Source organism: Jaculus jaculus, chromosome 14 (genome assembly GCF_020740685.1).
Source record: "Jaculus jaculus isolate mJacJac1 chromosome 14, mJacJac1.mat.Y.cur, whole genome shotgun sequence".
NCBI classification, from domain to species: Eukaryota; Metazoa; Chordata; class Mammalia; order Rodentia; family Dipodidae; genus Jaculus; species Jaculus jaculus.
Genome location: NC_059115.1, coordinates 48866622 through 48887031, shown reverse-complemented (window position 1 = coordinate 48887031; position 20410 = coordinate 48866622). Strand labels below are relative to the sequence as shown.

Genomic DNA, 20410 nt, shown 5'->3' with positions numbered 1-20410 from the left:
AGGAGTCAGAGAGAGAAAGAATGAGCATGCCAAGGCTTCCAGCCACAGCAAACGAACTCCAGATGCATGTGTCCCTTGTGCATCTGGCTTACGTGGGTCCTGGAGAATCGAACCTGGATCCTTTGGCTTTGCAGGCAAACACCTTAACCACTAAGCCATCTCTCCAGCCCTGATCAACATCTTTTGTACTGATAAAGACTACAAAACACAGTCTCTAACACAGACTACACAGTAGAGTACAGTAAATACACGAACTTATCATATCGTTGATTCTTACTATCAATGTTATGCACTATGTAAAATTTTATGTGTGGTACTTTTTTTTTTTTTTTTCAAGGTAGGGTCTCAGTCTAGCTGAGGCTGACCTGAAATTTACTCTGCATTCCCAGGCTGGCTGACAACTCACAACCATCCTCCTAGCTCTGCCTCCCAAGTGCTGGGATTAAAGGCATGTGTCACCATGCCCGGCTTCCGACACTGTACTGTTAAACAAGTGGCAGAGCTATGGCTTTGATTGCATGAGCATCACCACAAACACAGGAGTTTGTGCTATGAGGTCATAATGGCTACGACCTCACTGGGTGATGAGAATGCTTCACTTCCTTTATAATGCTACAGGACCACCACTGTACATGTGGTCACAACCCAAAACTTCATTATGCAATTATGCGGAACTTAATACTGCACACATATTTTTCCAGGGAATATTTTTCTGATCTAAAGATACATATTTAGTTAAACCATAGGGAGGGTTTAGTACTCAGTATTTTGAAAAATGTATGAAATTATGTTGTAATTGCTTAGCTGGAATACATAATTAAAACTTTCTTTTTCCCCACTGAGTCATATCTATTTGAAAACAAAATCTAAGAATATGCTTTTGCTTGATGGAAACGACCCTCTGTTAGAAGAAAACACCTGTGAGGTTTCTTTCTTCTATGTATGGAAGCTGTACATAAGAAAATAAAGGAAATGGTCTAATCATAGTAAACAGAATAAAGTTGCCCATTGAAGAAGTATATGTTCCATTTGGAAATGAATTTCCAGGGCAGCATCAATGCTTTTGGGGGGCTAAGGCACAGTGACATAAAAGAAAAGCTCGCTCTATCTTCCTCCACTCCAAGCTCACAGGACGTATTTAGGATCTTGAAAACAATCACATCTTCAACTAGCATGTGTAAAAAAGCTCAGGGCAATTAAATACATTAAATACATATTAAATTAAATACATATTAGAGAAGCAGTTCACTAGATAACGTGCTTGCTGTGCAAGTCTGAGCACAAGAGTTCAGTACCTAGCACCCAAATAATGCCAGGCTCACATGGTGGCTGCCTGTAATCCCAGTGCCCACAAAAGGAGGAGACAGAGAATCCTAGGAGAAGCTAGGTGACTAGACTCAACCAAATTGATGGGAGAGCTCTGGCTCTGCCTCAGTATAAATATATTGGAGAGGGATCAGGGCAGACAACCAATTTCTGGTCTCCACATACATGCACACCCACATGTCTATGTGCTCACATGCATGCATACACACACACACACACACACACACACACACACACACACCCCATATTCACAAACACAGAGCCTTAACTTCCAAACAGGAAAACAGCAGCTAAGACCTCCAGGACCAGGAGAAAGTGCTGTGGATATGTCTCTGCATCAGCATAGCACTCGTGTCCACTCCAAAACCATTAAACTGTTCCTTGGTATCTGCTGAAACGGCCATGGGCTTCAGTGCACGTGATGCAAAACAGTGGCTTCCTGCCTTCAGGGATGGGGGCACTGTCAATTAATGTATGTGCTATGTTTTCTTAAAGACCCAACCTTGCCCACAGCAGACACCAGTATTCCCTGAGAAGGTGCTTACAGCCAAGGAATTTGGCTTGTATGGAGTGAGCCTTTGGCAAGTAGAAATTCGGCCTGGAAACTCTGAAATCCAACCCATCCAATGAGGGACTCCAAGACTTTTGCCCCAGCTCCTAAACTGAGAGCAGATCTACAAAAGTGCTAATTCCATGTTGAAAAGGTGAAAACAATTAGATTCTTCACACCCAAACTATACGAATAACATTCTGAAGCGATTATGTGCACTTTCTAAGACCCATGAATTCAATTAGGGATGCTAGAAATATGGCCCTGTCCAGCCACCGGCCCCTCCCAGGAATCTCAGCGGCTGGTCCCTACCTTTCCCTTTTGGGAGTGTGGACCGAGAGCTGTCCATTGGTAGAGGCATGTGGGTTCATGATGAGGGAGGTCTTGGAGGGTGCAGAGGAGGAGACACATGTCGTGGTCAGGTCCAGGCTGCTATGACTGTTGCCTGTGGTTTCCTCTCCAGTGTGAGCACTCGTCACATCTTTCCAGAGCTGCTGCAGTTCCGTTGGAATCATGCCTGAGACAGACCAATTGGATAATTAAATCAATTAACAGCTAAGTCTGTCCTCTTCAAACAGTAATTAAATCAAAGAGTCAGTAAACAAAGCTTAGTGTTAGGGGGGCTTTTTTGGTGTATGTCTTTCCCTCCCAACTAAGGCAAATACCTACTGAGCGGCCAGGGGAAGTGGCCTCAGGAGATGTAAAAAACACCCATGGAAAGGACTGCACAGTTATTCTACCACAGTGGAATTCCCTCCACCACCTTCCCATTCTGCAACAGGAAGCTTCCCTCCAGCCCCACTTTTGAAACAGGGGGCTTCCCTCCATCCCAGTCTTACCACAGTGACCTTCCCTCCATCTCCAGTCCTACCACAGTGACCTTCCCTCCATCTCCAGTCCTATACAGTGAACTTCCTCCATCCCCAGTCCTATACAGTGAACTTCCCTCCATCTCCAGTCCTATACAGTGAACTTCCCTCCATCCCCAGTCCTATACAGTGAACTTCCCTCCATCTCCAGTCCTATACAGTGAACTTCCTCCATCTCCAGTCCTATACAGTGAACTTCCTCCATCCCCAGTCCTATACAGTGAACTTCCTCCATCCCCAGTCCTATACAGTGAACTTCCTCCATCCCCAGTCCTATACAGTGATCTTCCTCCATCTCCAGTCCTATACAGTGAACTTCCTCCATCCCCAGTCCTATACAGTGAACTTCCTCCATCCCCAGTCCTATACAGTGAACTTCCTCCATCCCCAGTCCTATACAGTGAACTTCCTCCATCCCCAGTCCTATACAGTGAACTTCCTCCATCCCCAGTCCTATACAGTGAACTTCCTCCATCCCCAGTCCTATACAGTGAACTTCCTCCATCCCCAGTCCTATACAGTGAACTTCCTCCATCTCCAGTCCTATACAGTGAACTTCCTCCATCCCCAGTCCTATACAGTGAACTTCCCTCCATCTCCAGTACTATACAGTGAACTTCCCTCCATCCCAGTCCTATACAGTGAACTTCCTCCATCCCCAGTCCTATACAGTGAACTTCCTCCATCTCCAGTCCTATACAGTGAACTTCCTCCATCCCCAGTCCTATACAGTGAACTTCCTCCATCTCCAGTCCTATACAGTGAACTTCCTCCATCTCCAGTCCTATACAGTGAACTTCCTCCATCCCCAGTCCTATACAGTGAACTTCCTCCATCCCCAGTCCTATACAGTGAACTTCCTCCATCCCCAGTCCTATACAGTGAACTTCCTCCATCCCCAGTCCTATGCAGTGAACTTCCTCCATCCCCAGTCCTATACAGTGAACTTCTTCCATCTCCAGTCCTATACAGTGAACTTCCTCCATCCCCAGTCCTATACAGTGAACTTCCTCCATCTCCAGTCCTATACAGTGAACTTCCTCCATCCCCAGTCCTATACAGTGAACTTCCTCCATCCCCAGTCCTATACAGTGAACTTCCTCCATCCCCAGTCCTATACAGTGAACTTCCTCCATCTCCAGTCCTATACAGTGAACTTCCTCCATCCCCAGTCCTATACAGTGAACTTCCTCCATCCCCAGTCCTATACAGTGAACTTCCTCCATCCCCAGTCCTATACAGTGAACTTCCTCCATCCCCAGTCCTATACAGTGAACTTCCTCCATCCCCAGTCCTACCACAGTGAACTTCCTCCATCTGCACTCCTACCACAGTGAACTTCCCTCTATCCCAAGTCCTGCAACAGAGGGGGCTTTCTTCCATCCCCCATCTTGCCACAGTATAATTTCCTCCATCACCAGTGCTGTTTTCTAGCTTTAGGAAGAAAGTTGAGACATATTACCCTATTTTTAGACACCCAAAAGGGGTCAAAGCAAATTTGTTCAACTATATTCTTATGACAACACAAACCATGAAGTGAATAATTTTTATGTTTAAGTCTTAAATGATGACAAATAGCTTTGTTATTAAATATAGTTTTATTAATCACTTTTAGACATAAATTATGAATTCACATCGTCTTCCTGAAATGCTTTTCAACTTTTAACAGTCAAATTGATTATACTATGATTATTTCATTAACACACCTATCTTCCTCATTAATTTTGGTTTCTAGTACCACATGCTTAATTGATGGATGTGTCTACTGAAAAACTGTGTAACTTTTTATACAAGTAACACTATCATTACTGTCATATCTGAGATCAATGCTAACGAACCATTGCAGAGTAAAATGAAAACATGAAATAAGCTGGGAGGAATACAGTTTGCCTGGTTTTCCACAGGGTCAAAATGGACAGAAAGTGGTCTTAAAAGATTAAGTGTTAACCTGCATTTTCCTCATATGTGGTATAGTTAGGGTACAGTTAGTATCAAAATCATGAACTTCCATGTCTTGCAATAAACTTTTAGAACCCAGAATTTTCAAATTGTCTCCATGCACATTCTTGTGCACTTATGTGCATGACAGAAAGGCTCTAAAGTGCATCCAAAACAACAACGGCAGCAGTAGCCTTTTTTGAAAGAACAATGGAAGAGACCACGTCCCTGGTCTGTCACAGGGTACTTCCATACTAGATGTGGACACCTGAGTTATAGTTCATTGTTTCAATCAAATGCAACATAACTCTCCTAAAAAGAGTGCCATTTTCTGGGTAGACAGCAGTGGCCGAAACAGGCATATTTCCCATCAAACCAAAGGTACTGGGATTTATTAAAAAAAAAAAAAAAAAGGCTGTGTGCATTACACTCATTTGAAACACATAATAAAAAATGCCAAGGTCTAAATTTAATTTATTTTTGTCATTTAGAATACAATGGATAGATAATCATCTCAACGTGATCAGCCAAACATCTTTACTTTGCTAAACTGTTAAAGATTTTAATTATGCTAGCATTGGAGAGCACTGGTCTAATGAGGCGATGGACTCCAGAGAATCCGAGTGGTTAAGAACTGTGAAATGAGTCTGATAGGATTTTTTTTATATTCACCGTGGATCGTTTGCATATCAAAGAGGAGTAAATTATTGCACAGCAGACCAATAACCTTCCCCGCCTTTCTGAGAGGAGCGCTAACAAAAACAGTTGGTCTCTCCTAACGGTTCTCCAGGAAAATGTTCAAATCTCAAGTATTTGCAATTAATATATATTATAAAGGAGGTTTCAAATGATACATTAAGTGGTCAGATATCCTTAGAATTCATCCTCCTCAAACAGCCAAGTCAGTTTTCTTCTCTCTTCATACAAATCAAATGCCAATTATATTTTGATGGATTTTGTCCCAAATGAGCATTTAGTTATTAGGCATTTTCAATTATTACTTGTCCCCTGAAATTAAACCTGGAGGCAGACTAAACAAAGGGAAAGGTCACTCGGCAATACTGCATCCAGTTCTGCTATTATTTTCAAACACCTTTCTAAGTGACAGGTGGGATGCGCCTGCAGCCAGCAAGCCTGCCGCTGCGATCTGTGCGCCAACAATTGCCTGCAAATATGGCTGACCTTGACCCCCAGACCACTGTTTACTCAATTGAAACAACGGGGAATAGACCAGTCTGTGGATGACAGCATACTGAAAGGAAAACCATACGAGTCGAGTCGGCACCTATTTTTGTTTTCTAGTGAGTAAACACGTTCGAAGAACAAGCCACCTATTTTTCAACTCCAACTAATTGATTTCTGGGTCAGCTGCATGGGAAGAGTACGGATCTTACAAGCGCTTTCCTTCTGAGGGAAGCAGAACTTGAGGCTGTTTGAAAAGGACGCTGTTTACCTGGAGGACCAAAACCAAGGCAAATGCATTTGCCATTCGTTATGCCTGCAGAGTACATAAGTGGGTCCCCCTTTCCTTTATGCCCACAGGCCAGCAAATCAGGGTCACCTCCCCAGGGGAGAAATGGCAGAGACTATCTTGCTGCGGTGACAAAAGTGGTACTTTTGGGCCAAAGGTCAATGTGACTGTGAGGCTTGGAAACATTCTAGAGACTGAAGACTGAGGGGGTCCAGTCACTTCCCTCTGCCTGGGCACCAGCGTGGTAGTGACAGAGTAAACTGCTACTGCTGGCTAATGCCCAGAGCGCAAGACCAGAACATAACAGCTAAGGTCTCATGACAGAATCAAGGCAGAGGAAAACTAAGGTGGCTACCATCAAACTTTATAGAGATCCAGTTTCTTAAAAGCATACATTTCTTCCAAAAGGATGGAGGGAGCGTAATGGTATCAAGTTTAACAAATCTATTAACAGATATATAACCAAGCATGTAATTTTCTCCTATCTAGAGTTTACATTTTAAAAATTAAGAGGCTGTAATAATAGAAAGAAAAAAAAAAACCCACAATCTATGTGTGTAGGAAATGACTGGTGCAAAGGAGGACCAAAGGGTAGATGAAAACAGACAGGCTAATTTCACAGAACAGAGAGACGGCTCAGTAATAACTGAAAACAAAATGAAAAAATGATCATGTAAACCCTCCAGAAGAAAAACGCCTTTGAAATATCACTTGCTATCCTTACACTTGGAGGTTTACAGAGAGGTTTAAAGTAACTTAGCAAGGAGAAGAGCAGACAGGTACGTAAAGGAATCTTCAGATGTTACGAAGAAGGCATCACCAGCAGTTTTAAACACATAACCCCTATCCCTTGCTATATTTCTTTTCTTTTTGTTCTGGACAAATGGTCCCTTCATTATAAAAGAAAATGCAGGCACAGGTTTAAAAAATGTATGTTGTGGGGACAGTTGACAGATTACTGTTCATGGAACTCAATTTCACAACCCCAGGTATCACTGGCTCAAAGACAAACAGAGTTGATCAACCTTTTTTCGTCCTTGTACTTCCATACCCAGGTGACCATGTTCAAGCAAGCAGAAAGTTGATTTAAACCTCATAATGACATCAGTTTTAAGCCATCGTCTCTCTGATAAAAAGGAATTGTGTTGTAGTCCAACATGACTGAATTCTCAAGCCACTTTTGCAGGGAAGGTAGGGCAGGCAAAACCGAGCTCCTGATTCAGGAGAGATGGAAATGACTACAGTCGACTTAATGGCCACTATCTAATGCCAGCAACACTGACACTCACGTTTATGCCATCTTGGGAACATGGACAAGACTTCTCAATGTTGTGGATGCTAACAGTTACAGTGGACTGCTAAGCATATCAATCAATGCCGTGACTAGTGAATTACCACCAGGGTCTCTGATATGTTACTGCAGAGATTACACTTCATGCATCACCACATTCATTTCTTTCACATTACACATGAGCTTGTCTTGTCACTGCCCAATTGCCCTCTTTTGGACAGCTTAACTGATGTACTATCACAATGAACCTTGGTGAGCAAACTTAATACTATAGGAACAGTGGGAAAAAATGAGAGCGCGTGAAGCCAGTGGGTGTGTCAGAACAGCCTGCCATGTTTCCAACCGTAAACCAGAGTGGGTAATTAATGCATGTTATAACACTACGCAAGCATAAAAATCCATTAGCCAAAGTGTCCCTCCTTTGCCCTATATATGCCCCACATCTCCCCACTGGGAAGCCACATCTCCCCACTGGGAAGCGATGGGGCTACTGGTGGGAAGCAGTTAAGCCATTAGGGCAGAAAGGCATGGAAGGGTAAGAGCCAAGGGAAAAGCCCCAGTCTACATATTAAAAGCAAGAAACAACAACAAAAATCCATAGGGGACAGAGGCTGGGTGTGGCTGACTAAAGAGAGAAAACTCAAACACAGACACACCCTCTCTGGCTCCACTGAACACCAAAACTTGCTAGACACATGACCACATCTTAAGCAACACCAAATGTGTCCATTATTCCCAACCTTCTTCAGAAGGCAACCAAACCCCAAACATGCACAGCTATCTTCCTTTAAGTCTCATGGACCCTATATCCACACCCAGGGGACCATACGCCTTGGCTGGTGCAAATATGTGGAATCTCGCCTGTATACCACGATCCAAGTACCATAAACCAACATGGGGTAAGCCATGTGTGATAGTGCCCACAAGTAATCTTAGCAAATATCATAATTCCATGCTAGTCTGGGTTAAACAATGAGATTCTGTCTCAAATAAACAGGAAGGAAAGAAGGGAGGATAATATAATACTGGCATTCAGCACTTGGGAGCTAAAAGCAGGAAAACTGTGCATTTTAGGCCAGCCTGGACCATATCAGAAACCAGTTGAAAGAAGAAAAAGAGGAAGGAAAGCATTATAACATATAAAATATATCTTAAAATGATTAACAGTTTCAAGGCCAGTTGTTGGATCCAGAGTGAAACACCACAAGATTCTATGAAAGCCTAAATGAGCCCCCTAACCCTTCCTCAGCCATCAACAGCCTGTGCACCAGTGCCTTGGTGACCAACCAGCCCTCCCACCCTTCCTCTGCCATCAGCAGGCACTGCAGCATCCTCTAGGGCCCATCAGCCTTTCTGGCTTCTTGTTGCTTGGGTGCATGTTTTAGGTGAGTGACTTCCTGCATCCCAGGTTGGATGAGACCTAGAGACACCACATCCCTTCCATCCACAGGCTCTGCAGACCCGGCTCTGGTGTGATGGATGCCTACCTTGAGCAAGAGGTTGGAGGGGAAGGGCAGGTTGCCCGGGCTGGATCGTTAGGAGGCCTTGGCGCTGCAGAGACAGGAGGTGCTGCTGCTGGAGCTGCTGCATTTGTAAGAGCTGCTGCTGGAAAGCCAGCTGCTGGGTAGCCACCTGCTGTTGCTGGAAGAAACAAGGAGGAAAGCATGAGCTGACCACTTCCCCAGGAAGGTTAAAGTGTGGAAGTTGCAAAACTCACTGTCATCAGCTACTGAGGACAGTTATTCAAGCTCAGTCAGAGGGTACCATGTCAAGGTTTAGAAGGGACCAAACAGGCCACATCTGAAGGAGGGTAGAGGGACTGTGGTACCTTTCTGCTGCCTGATCCCCTAGGAAAACTATTCCTTCAACCAGCCCATTTTTTGTATAGTTGAGAAAGCTTGAGTTTGAGAGTCAAGATGTGAACTTTGAGACTTTGAAATCTGTAGTTATTCACACTAGCAAGGAGATTGCACCTTTGAAGTCTAGGGGGATTTGAACTCTGAACCTTTGAGGTGTAAAAGAACAAGGTGCCTCCCTCCCTGCCTGTACTGGCAGGGGCCTTTAAGTACTCTGTTCATCACTTCTGACATAAATAAATGAGAAAAAAATCAGACCTTTGAAGAAGAAAAACTTCATCTAATATTGTTAATTAGCCATGACAAACGATGAAATAACATTGTAAATCTTTCATAGAAACAGCCACTAGATTTTAATTACACACATTCATAATTTAGCAAACAACATCGTCCTCTAATGCTAGTGTTTAATATGAATGACGAAGCTTTAGACCCTTAACTTGGCTTCAGTTTCTCAAAGCCTTGGGTCTTTACGGAGGCTGTGACCCCACCCCTAGCTCTTGCACAGAAGGGAGCTTTGTGATATGATAAATATCTCTGTTGACTGGACAATGACAGGAGGAAAACTTTTGTTGTGTAAAACATCAATACATCATTCCTGTGTTTAACAGGCCTTGCTCCAGCCAAAAAAATTAATGTAGATTTCCTCAGTAATTATCTGAGTGATAGAAAGATAACACAGAGCAGCAGTACGATAAATAGAAGGAAATTATCTAATATCCTTAATCTGCTAGAAATCGTATCGAGGTGGAGGTCTTGGCCACATTACTGCTAACAATTAGAAAGGGAAATTAACCCTTTCCAAGCTGGAAACAACAAAAAATTCTAAGAAAACAATGAGTGCATCCTAATTCTGAGTATTATTCCAAAGGTCAGAAATACTTTTGCAAGGAAAGGATTATACAACCCTTTAAGAGCCTGCCTGCTCTGGTTAATAACTACACTTTACAAACAACTGCATTCACTTAACCTAACACATGACCTTGATCTGATATGTCCATAAAATGGTATGTACACCAAGACCTTCTGAAGCAAAGTTCAAAGGAAGAGAAAAATGGTGGCTTCTTTTTGGTCTCCATACAGTTTATTTTACAGTTAAAAAAAAAAAAAAAACTATCATTCTCCTATTAGCAACCAATTTCAGACTTACTACTCTGCCACTGAGAAAGTTAATTGAGTTTCACTCCAAAAAACAACTTCTATACGACTAACAACAAAATTTAAATAAATTTAAATGAAAAGCCAGTGTTTTCATTTTAAGAACAGCATGCATAAAATGATCCAATTGTTTTCACCCCCTTCCAAGTTATTACATTAATGTAAAACCCAATGATAGTGATATTCATGTCAAAATGATTTTTTCACTTCTTCAACAGATATTAACTCGTGACATTGGAAAAAAAAAGAAGAGGAAACACATGGGTACAATCAAAGACTGAGGAATTAGCTTCTCTTATAGACAAATATAATGGGGGGGGCGGAGGCTGGGGAGGGTGTTTCCTGCCTTACTGTAAATGAAATGTTTAAAAATTGTGTATTTATATAAAATGACTGATGCCTTTTCTGTTGTCTCTGTGGCCATCCCTAGGAAAGGCTCATGAAAGCTGAACATGTTTGAAAAGCCAGGATATAAAAGTATACAAGGCCCATTGTCCAAAGAAAAGAATTTAAAAGCAACACTGGTTGCCAAAGTGTGCTCCCCACCCAGTTACCGAACACAGGATACGAGTTCGTTTGTTTACTTCTCACAATTGAATGCATACAAAAAAGGTCTCTGCACAGTCCCCTGACAGGTCAGTAGTCAGTGTTAAAATGCTCAAATGCTCTGATAAACCTTGCATTTCAGATCCCCTCCCTAGAGCTGCAGTCAAAGGTCTGTTTTTCTTTCTTCGGCTACTCCCTACTGCCTAACATAAACTGTCCTAACTGCCTGGGACAAATTCCCTTTTTAAACAATCAGCTCAGCTCACCTCAGGACACAGGACGGCATCATTTTGGCAGCTTGATTTAAAGATGAATTCTACCATCTATTTTCCAAACCACTCTCTGTAATATTAAGGAACCATTCTTTCCATGGCTGGATTGGGCTATCTCTTTGGCCCTACCAACCAATGAACATCTATCTTCTAAAGATCTTGGGTCTGACCCAACATGGAGCCAAACTTTCTCAAGGGAGTACCTCAATACAACTTGAGGCAAAAAGACAGCAAAAGGCACAGCACTGACCACAGGTCCAGTGGTACTTGGAAAGAGTTTAAAAGCAATGGAGGAGGAACACATCTGATGGGTAGAAAATTATGAACTGCTAGTGATGGGGGATGAGGTAAATGAATATACTTGTTACTCTGTCAATATCCATGTTAAACTTTGTTAAAGTCATAACCACCAGACCACAATCCTGAACCCTCTCCCATATGACTCCGTCATGGGAATACAAAAGGACCATCACCTGCATGACAATTTGCATGGATGAACCCTAAACATCTCAGGGGAATAGGAATCTCCTAACCACTGGTAGGATGCCATGAGAACTCAGTGAAAACTAAGGACACTTGTTCTCTTCACTTGTCTGGCTGCCATTAGAGACATTCAAACCCATATATCTCCTGGGTCACAAAGCATAGGCCATAGCAAGCCCAGTAACCCTGAAATGCACAAAGACTCCTCCAATGTCTCACCTTCCCTTTGGTGTAGACAAGGATTCCCCCCCCCCATCCTCACTTCCTGCCTAAACTCTACCACCACCATCCAGTTTGTGCCCCACTTCCTGACAAGAGCAACTTGGCAGAGTTAACTTTTATCCCTTCTTCAGCTATGTAACTTTGCCCATCACATTTCTTTATGGGCCCTGGGAGCTCATCTGAACCTTCCTGTCCTCCCAGCATGCAGACGTGCATTCCAAACTATGTCTAAGAGACCAAATAAGAGGTTAATAAGAAGTGGCAACAGAAAGGAAGAACTCAATCCCTGGTAACTGATAAGAATGACAGTGGCAGCCCTTTTTTGTTTGTCTTCAAATATAGAGTTAAAGATCTTTAAAAAACTAAAATTTGATGCCTTTGAAAAGAAAGGAGCACAAAATAACAACAGGGGGTTATTGCCTGCAAGCCACAGGGGAGAAACTCCACGATTCTTATTCTCCCTTTTGAAGGCTGTTAGAAATCTGATTCAAAAAAGCAACAGCAGAAGGGGAAACCTCTTGAGGCTGTAACCATTTCCTGTGATCATGCATAATGTGCTTCAAAAGTGGGTTTTTACCAATTCTGTTGATCAATTGCACCTCCTTCATATCCCTTCTTTTTTCTGCTGTGTTTACATCTGATGTGACTCAATGACAAGCACTGTCTGAGACTGTGAAACAGGCCTGTCATGTTGATTTATGGGCGCATCAAACCACAACTTGTCCAAACTGAAGCTCGCAGTTCATTAATTAGAGAGTTGTGACTTTGAAGTCAGCTTTCAGACTGTGGTTTTTAACATTTGGCTTAATTTATATGCTCTTGAATGTGGATCTCTAAGGAAAAAAACTGAAATTCCCTTCTTGTCTTTGAACTTCTTTTGACCGCACAATAATCATTTCTTTGTCCAGAGTGATGCCTGCAATCCCAGAGTCATTAACGCGCATTGAACTGCCACTGATGAGTAAGCCCTGCTGAATTAGAAAAACAGCCAGCAAAACAAAGCTGAGAGCCTTCTGCACAGTGATATCTCACAATTACATGCCTTCCCTCCCCGTGCCATTTCCATTTTAATTACTGTTAGTCCTTTAGATTTACATTTTAGACACTTTTTAATCTGTTCCCTTTTTTATTATAGCAGCACCCATAGCTCGCCACTGTACTTAGGGTAGTGTCAGCATTTTCATTTAAACACCTCCTGCCTTGCACCCCCAAACTGCCCCTACTCTGTGGGGGGCTTACAGGCAGCCTGCTAAATAGGACTCCAGGGTGGAAACTTGGCAGAGCATGGAAAATGTACCCAATTTGTGTAGAGGGAGGAGCAGGCGTGAGGAGAATGTCTGGGTCACTCCTGTTTGTAAAATTAGTGCAGCCCAGCATCCATCCTCATGTGAGGGACATGCACAGTCACCTGGCCAGACTTGTTTCATGAGAACAAAAGTGGCCAACTGCAGAGAAGCCATGAGAAAGGATAGTATGCTATTTATGGAGTTATGTATTGCCTTGTTCCAGAGAGAATACCTAAGCAAAGGCTTGGGTCACGGTAAAAATTCAGAATGTTTGGAAGGTGGACTAGGTATGTGCAGGTGAGTGCTTCCACACCTGATGGAGCCTCTGCCCTTAGACTCTCACGAAGCTCATGTGGAAGCCCTTGTGAAGGACTCATCATGCCTGGGCCACAATGGCCAGCTGATGGGTGGCATGGTGTAGTTGTCACCTGCCCAGCACAGCAACTTAAGGACACGACAAAAGGGCTGGTTGCCAGAAGCTCATGTAACATACTACTTTTCTGCTCACTTAAACACATATGACCCAGTCTAGCATCTCCTCCAATTTTAACTCATGTTATCTTGTGTGTATGTGTCTGTGTTTAGCATACACAGCATGTCAGAAGAAGTTCAACAAAAATGATGTTTAACTGCATTCTTAACCCTGTTTGTTTGTGCAACCTCACAAGAGGTTCAATTCCCAATGGAAAAGACCAAGACCACATACCCACACTTCTGAGCTGACAAAAATGAATGAATGAATGGATAGATCGATGGTTGACTATCTGAATAAATAAATAAATAAACAAACAAATAGTAAAGAGTCCCTTTCCAATTTTACTGAAAGTACTTCATCCTCCTCAGACATATATACATACATACATATAGATGGATAGATAGATAGATAGATAGATACACACACACACACACACACACACATATGAGAGATGGTCTTTGGTTATACTCATCTACCAAATGAGCCCAGAGCTCTCTGCCCACATTCTTGCTCCCCACACATGTACATGTGAAACAGTGGTATAATGTATAGAACCCAGAAAAATCTAAGAGCAAACAGGACAATAACTCTTGCTTTGAAAGCCAAGAACCGATAGAGTCCGCTCAGTGGCGCAATCATTTAAAAGATGAATGACAGTTTAATAGCCACGATATAGTCCTCGGGGATGTGCGGTTTGAAAGTAAAATATGTGTTGTCAATACCTCTTTCGGCTGTTTTCCAGCATGTTGTTGTTGGAGAAGTTGGAGCTGCAACTGTTCTTGTTGTTTTTTATAAAACTCTTGAAGCTGCTGCTACAAAAGAGAGGGAGGACGGTAAGTGACCCGACCGGGGACAACACGGGCCCACTGTTCCTTTCCGGGCCATACACAAACTGTGGTTTGAAAAATAGCGTCCCTTTTATCTGTAATGGCCTGACCTTTTAGTTGGAAACTCAACAATAAATTCCATGCACATGGACTATTCTTGGCATTATTATTTGAGGAGTAATCTCAAAAATGAACTGATGAAAAACATACCATTTTCTATGCAAACTAATTAAAATAAGGCAAGGAATGACCTTTGATTGTACAACAAAGCCAGAATGCCCTTGCTGAGAGAGTCTGGCCAATCTCTAGTAAGAGCTTTCTAAATTATGGGGGGCAGACAGCCAGGAGAGACTGTCACTGTGTATATGACAGTGTTGGGAGATGCCTCTGCATCCTGTCCCTGTCACTCCACACCAGTGCTTTCCTCCTCTGGGCACCAGGGGCTTCATCTGTTGGGTTCAGGTGCCTGTTACATCTCACTATTAGGTCTTCTTAGCAAAATGATATCCAGAAGTATATGGGCATGAGCATGTATGAAAAAAGTAAAACTAACTGTGTGCCTTGTAATGAAGCAACTCCAAAATGATTCAATGTCCAAGGGAAACAAAAATCTGGAAGCTTATGAGTTAAAATGGGGACTTCAAGGGCTGTCATATGTAAACCTTCTTCCTACGTGCACCTCCTTCTGCTTTGATTTGAACTATTTAGAAGCCTCTGGGCTTACCAAATAAAAGAGCATAAAGCCTTGTAAGCCTGAAAGATCCTTTTCTACCAAGTCCAATTACAGCCCTAATCTCAGGCCAATGAGCCCTCTTCGGGCCCAAGCTCTAGCCACTCTGCAGTACTCTTCTCCTTCTGGGATAGAAGTGCCATGGGTAACTCAGGGGTGGGTTGGGGTCTTGTTCTCACCCAGGCTGCCCAGTTTATTCCTCAATGCAACGAGGAGCTCTGAACTGCATCGTGGGGTCCTTGGTTCTGTGGGGTGTGCAGAAGGAAGGACAGTTACCTGTTGAAGCATGAGGGCCTGCTGTTGCTGGAGGAGAACCTGGAGCTGCTGAGGGCTCAGCACTTGTTGCTGGAGGATCTGCTGCATCTGTTGGGGAGTGATAACTTGAGGTGTCATCATAGCCACTGACACGGGAACCTAGAATGTGAATGATGGGTAAGTAGGAAGCCAGGAAATCCCATGCCCACAGCCTCCCAGGTACAGCCTGCTGAAAGAACTGACCAGGTTCGCATGCACAGGGTATTTATCTGGAGGAATTACAGCCACAAACCCTGTGTCTTTTATGTCCTGCACACTTGTTGTTGGGCGGTAGTGCTGCTGGGAGTTGGATCCCAAGGCATCACACAATGCTAGGCAAGTGTGGTGCCGCTAAGATATGCCCCAGCCTTGGTGTTTTAAATACAGAATCACAATAGAAAACCTCATAGCCCTGATAGGTTCCAAGCAGTCTTTCAAGCAGAAAAACTTAACAAATGTTATCTGGATTTAGGACAGAACTACCACAATTTTTATTAGGAACAGATCTTCATTCAAAATGAGAGGGAAGAAAGAAGTAAACCCAGGCTTGAATTTTGTTCTTAGGTAAGAAGGCAAATAGGAACCAAGAGCGCTGAAGCTGGAATATAATAGCTCACTTCTCTCATGCACCGACTTTAAGAATGATCAAGGAATGCTCAGTCTTGCGTGGAGGAACCTTAGACATACCTTATGAACTTAAACACAGACCTCGCCTGTGATGCCTTTTACCCATCCTTATTCCCCCAGTATACAGACGTCTCAATTCTTTCATATTATGTGTGATACCATTAAAAGCCGCTTTCTATGACATTTCGGTGACAAACAGCTACAGTGATGAACTTGATAGCATTTCATATTTGCAACTGTTAACACGTTTCTGCTCGGGCATCTCTGCAAGGAACCTGCACACTGTATCTGAAAGGATGATGTCTTGTTCAGATAAAACACTGACATTAAAATGACAGGCTGTCTTGGCCAAGGTTACACAAATTGTATTCAAGCGGATACCTAATGACAATGCTATGAATTCTGCAAGCTTTCTAGAATGTAATTTAGCTATTCAAAATAATCACTGCACTTGTGTTTAATTTGCAGACTACATGAGAACCATTTTGTCAGTCCCCGTAATGCAAGAAGACTATTTCATGAAAAATCACCCCCCCCCAATAAAAAGATAAGGAGAGAAAAAAAAAAACAATGAAAGAAAAGACAAAACTCATATGTCTTCTAAGAGTAATATTTAAGCATGCTACTTTTTTCTTTGGTTTCTAATCAAACATGTGACAGCAAGAAGCAAGAAGCAGTAAGGGATATACTTTGTTCAAAAGGATCTGCTGTCATTTCATGTATTACAATAAAAGGTAATAACATGTTTTGCACTTTGCCTGTGTGCCACTTAAAAAAAAATCCAGCAGACAATAGCTGATCAAAAGATAAAAGATTAAAAAAAAATCCTTCAGGGGAACAGTAAGCAAAAGGGAGGAATGTAGCATTAATTTTATGTAACATAATGTCTTAATATGCAGTTTATCTTGACTTTTTCACATGATTTGTCCTGTCATTTGCATAGCGAGCTCTCATTCCTAATTTCACAGTCATTATGCACTGATGTCCCGATTTCTCAGCATCACTAATTTTGATGAACTAAAAATGGTTCCTGAAGGTCAGATCCATGGACAGCGAATGTTCCCCACCATTGTTTGTGGGAATGTTTGGTGGGGGGAAGGGGGCTGCTGACATGCAAGCTTCCCATGTTTAGAAAACACTCACTAGAACATCTGAAAAAATTCATTAACCCAACTCAGAAAGGTCATCCATGAATTCTTCTTATTGCACTAGCCTTTTAAGTGTAGATGTAGAAACACTGCAATTTAAAACAGATGGGCATGTCTGAATATTTTTATATGCAAAAAGGGATAGATATATATGAATGAAAAAATTATCCTTTTAAAAAGATAATATGCAGCATGAAATATCACCAATGATTGGAATAGTGAACTTGCATACAGTCTAGGGCAAACACCCAGCAGACATTATCAGAACATCTAACATCTACAAATTAATCCCAATTAGTTAACTTTGCCTTTAACAGAAGAAACTTTTGTGCATTTTTAAAGGTGTTGGTGCCAGTCACTATCTTAAAGCTGCTCTACCAAACTCTCACTAGAGAAGTTTACTTTTCCTTGAGAGTTACCTCACCGTATGGGAGGTTTGATTAAGCAAACAAAAGAACCATGTTTAAGGTTTCTTTTTTTCCTTTGCGTTTCTTGGATGATGTACAATATAAATATTCTTGAGCCAAAATTTCTAATGGCAATGGACAGGAAAACAGACAGGAATAGGGTGGTGTAAAATCTAAGCTGGGGATGAACATGAATTTAACCCAGCTTGAGTAGAAAATCAGTTCAGAAATAATACCCTGGTCATAACTTTTAAGAGTTATGGAAATCCTATGTTAGTAATGGGTACAGGCAAGTTAAGGGGGTGATGGAGATACTAGTACTTTGATAAGGGTAGTAGTCACATAGATCTATGCAACGGTCAACACTTCCAACTACACAAAGACTGTATTTTGTAGTTTACAGATTATACCTTAGTAAAAAAGATTTGAGCAACTATATATAATATGTTTTATTGAATTTTGTATTATAAAGGGATTTAATTTTTAAGACTGGTAAAATAGAATGTGTCTTTAAAAATGAGAAACACCAGGGTCCCTTGACTGTCAATACAGTAAGGGGGATCAGGGGAAAGGGCACACACAAGTAATTGTTAAAGCTTTGCAGACAGTCAATGGTTTCCATCTCCTCTGCCCACAGTTACTCCTTCATTGTCTGCAGAATGAACATGGCTCTCCCTGTTTTATCCCTTTGGACAAGTTGATGGAGGTACTGGTGAGTAATAAAACACTTCAAGCAGCAAGCACAGCCCAAGGAGGGGACAGGAGAAGCTCCAGCAATCCTCCCAAGTGGCTGATCTGTCTCTGAATAATCAGAAGTGGGCCATTATATTCTGATGGCCTGAGCATCTCTCTGAAACCACATTTTCACACCAGTCATCTTTGAGCTTCCAAAGTGGGCCGGGCATAAGTTTATAAGTTTAATAGAAGTTCAGTTGCCCCAAAAGTTTCTGTTCTAATATGTTAGAAAAGGAGGCTGTGATAAGCTTTCACACACATAGGTAAATAGACTACAAACCATGGTAGAAAAGAGGAGAGAAAAGGAAAAAACTCAGAGCAGAATTTCGGAGTTTAAATAGCTAAGAATTATAGCCTATATATGCACTCCCTTAATTCCCAGCATCCAACTTTCTCATGTAGCTAGTCCCTACTAATACTAGGAATCAAAGGGCATGCAGTACCAGTGAGGGGCTATTACAGCCCACACTTTATTGCCCATTACCACTGAGGTCATTAGCAGCAAGAGTGATTGTAGCAGTCTTAACCTATTGATCACTGTAACTACTACTATTTAATCCTGTGTTGAATGTCTGGAAAGCAGCTAAAGGCACACGAGAGAGAGTGGGTTAGCATTGAGAAATATGGCCAAAGTGTAGAAATCACACTTTGATTCATAAAACCAAGCCAGTGGTTTAAATCAATAGTATTTAAAACAGTCATGTGAGTTTTTAACTACAGCCAGCTAATATTTATGGGCCCCTCATTGGGAGTATGCATTGAAAATGAAACTTTTTTCTGCCATCTATCTACCTTAGCTTTCTTGAGGTAAAAAGTCATTTCTGATGTTCTGTGTTGCTACAAGGTTCTTGCCTTCCTTATCTGGGAGTTCAAGCTAATTCTCGATTTCTTTCTCAGAAGGCAATTTAAATATAAGGCAGGAAAAAAAAAACCCTACATTTCAATACTGCAGCTACTCATGAGTATACAGAAATGTGGATGTTTCAGGACTTAAAATGAATCATAGAAGGCAGTTTATAAAGAACTAGAACGATTCTGTCTAGCTGCTTCAGAGATCAGAAATTCAAATTAAACTTCTGGCAGACATTTGAAGAATGCTAGCATACAAAACTGAACTTAAACACACACAGTTAACACTCTTGAGTTTCAAGAGGAAATCATGAATTAAAAACACACACACACACTCACACGTACTGCATGATACCGTATTGACTGATAGCAGCTGGGTGTGGCCGGCCCCAGGTGCACACAAACCTGCGGAATGGCAGAAGTACAGCTGTGCCTGGCCATCTGAGCGTGGCTAGTATGGGCCTGCTGCGAACTAATACCACCCACTGCTGCTAAAAGCTCATCTACTGCTGCGTAAATCCTGCCTGGTACAGTTTTCTTGTTCTCCAAAATGACTCTACAACACTGGAACGTTTGCAGGCTATTAAAACAATGAACCATATTATTTTGTTTTATTCCCAACAGGGGAAAGGCAGGTGATGGGAAGAGGGAGAGAAAAATCTCAAAAAACAAACAAACAAATAAAAACAGTCATAAGAAACAATACTTCTTTCTAATCTAGGAGACAATTGAAGGAATTGGGTGGGAGGCGAGATGATACAGTATAAACACTGGAAATAACACGTTATCACTTTGTTCTCCCCCTTCACTTTATGCTGCATTTCAGGACAGTAAACACTGCCCCGTATAAAGTACACATGCACTTTGCACATGAGTATCTTATCATAATTAGTATGTGCATAAATAATATGAAAAAATTCACGTGCTTCTTTATCTCCATTAATTTGTCATGAAATGTATTTCCAAAATTGGAAGCTAATTTCAATTTCTGATCATGTACCACATGTATATCCTAATAAACTCACTTCTCTTCTAGACTTCAACCTGTGC

The 20410-nt window shown here is 41.9% G+C and overlaps 1 protein-coding gene across 8 annotated transcripts in view; it reads right to left on the bottom strand.

The window, feature by feature from the left end:
• Foxp1 (forkhead box P1) overlaps positions 1 to 20410 on the bottom strand; it is a 526824-nt gene that overhangs the window by 82154 nt on the left and 424260 nt on the right. For 6 of the 8 annotated variants that reach the window (XM_045134138.1, XM_045134135.1, XM_045134136.1 and 3 more), the window contains 4 exons: positions 15577 to 15714; positions 14466 to 14555; positions 8933 to 9086; positions 2189 to 2393 (listed from right to left, as the gene is read on the bottom strand). In XM_045134138.1, the coding sequence (XP_044990073.1) occupies positions 2189 to 2393; positions 8933 to 9086; positions 14466 to 14555; positions 15577 to 15714 (587 nt within the window). The remainder of the gene's footprint in view (positions 1 to 2188; positions 2394 to 8932; positions 9087 to 14465; positions 14556 to 15576; positions 15715 to 20410) is intronic. The other 2 variants (XM_045134139.1, XM_045134137.1) reach the window with 1 other exon arrangement.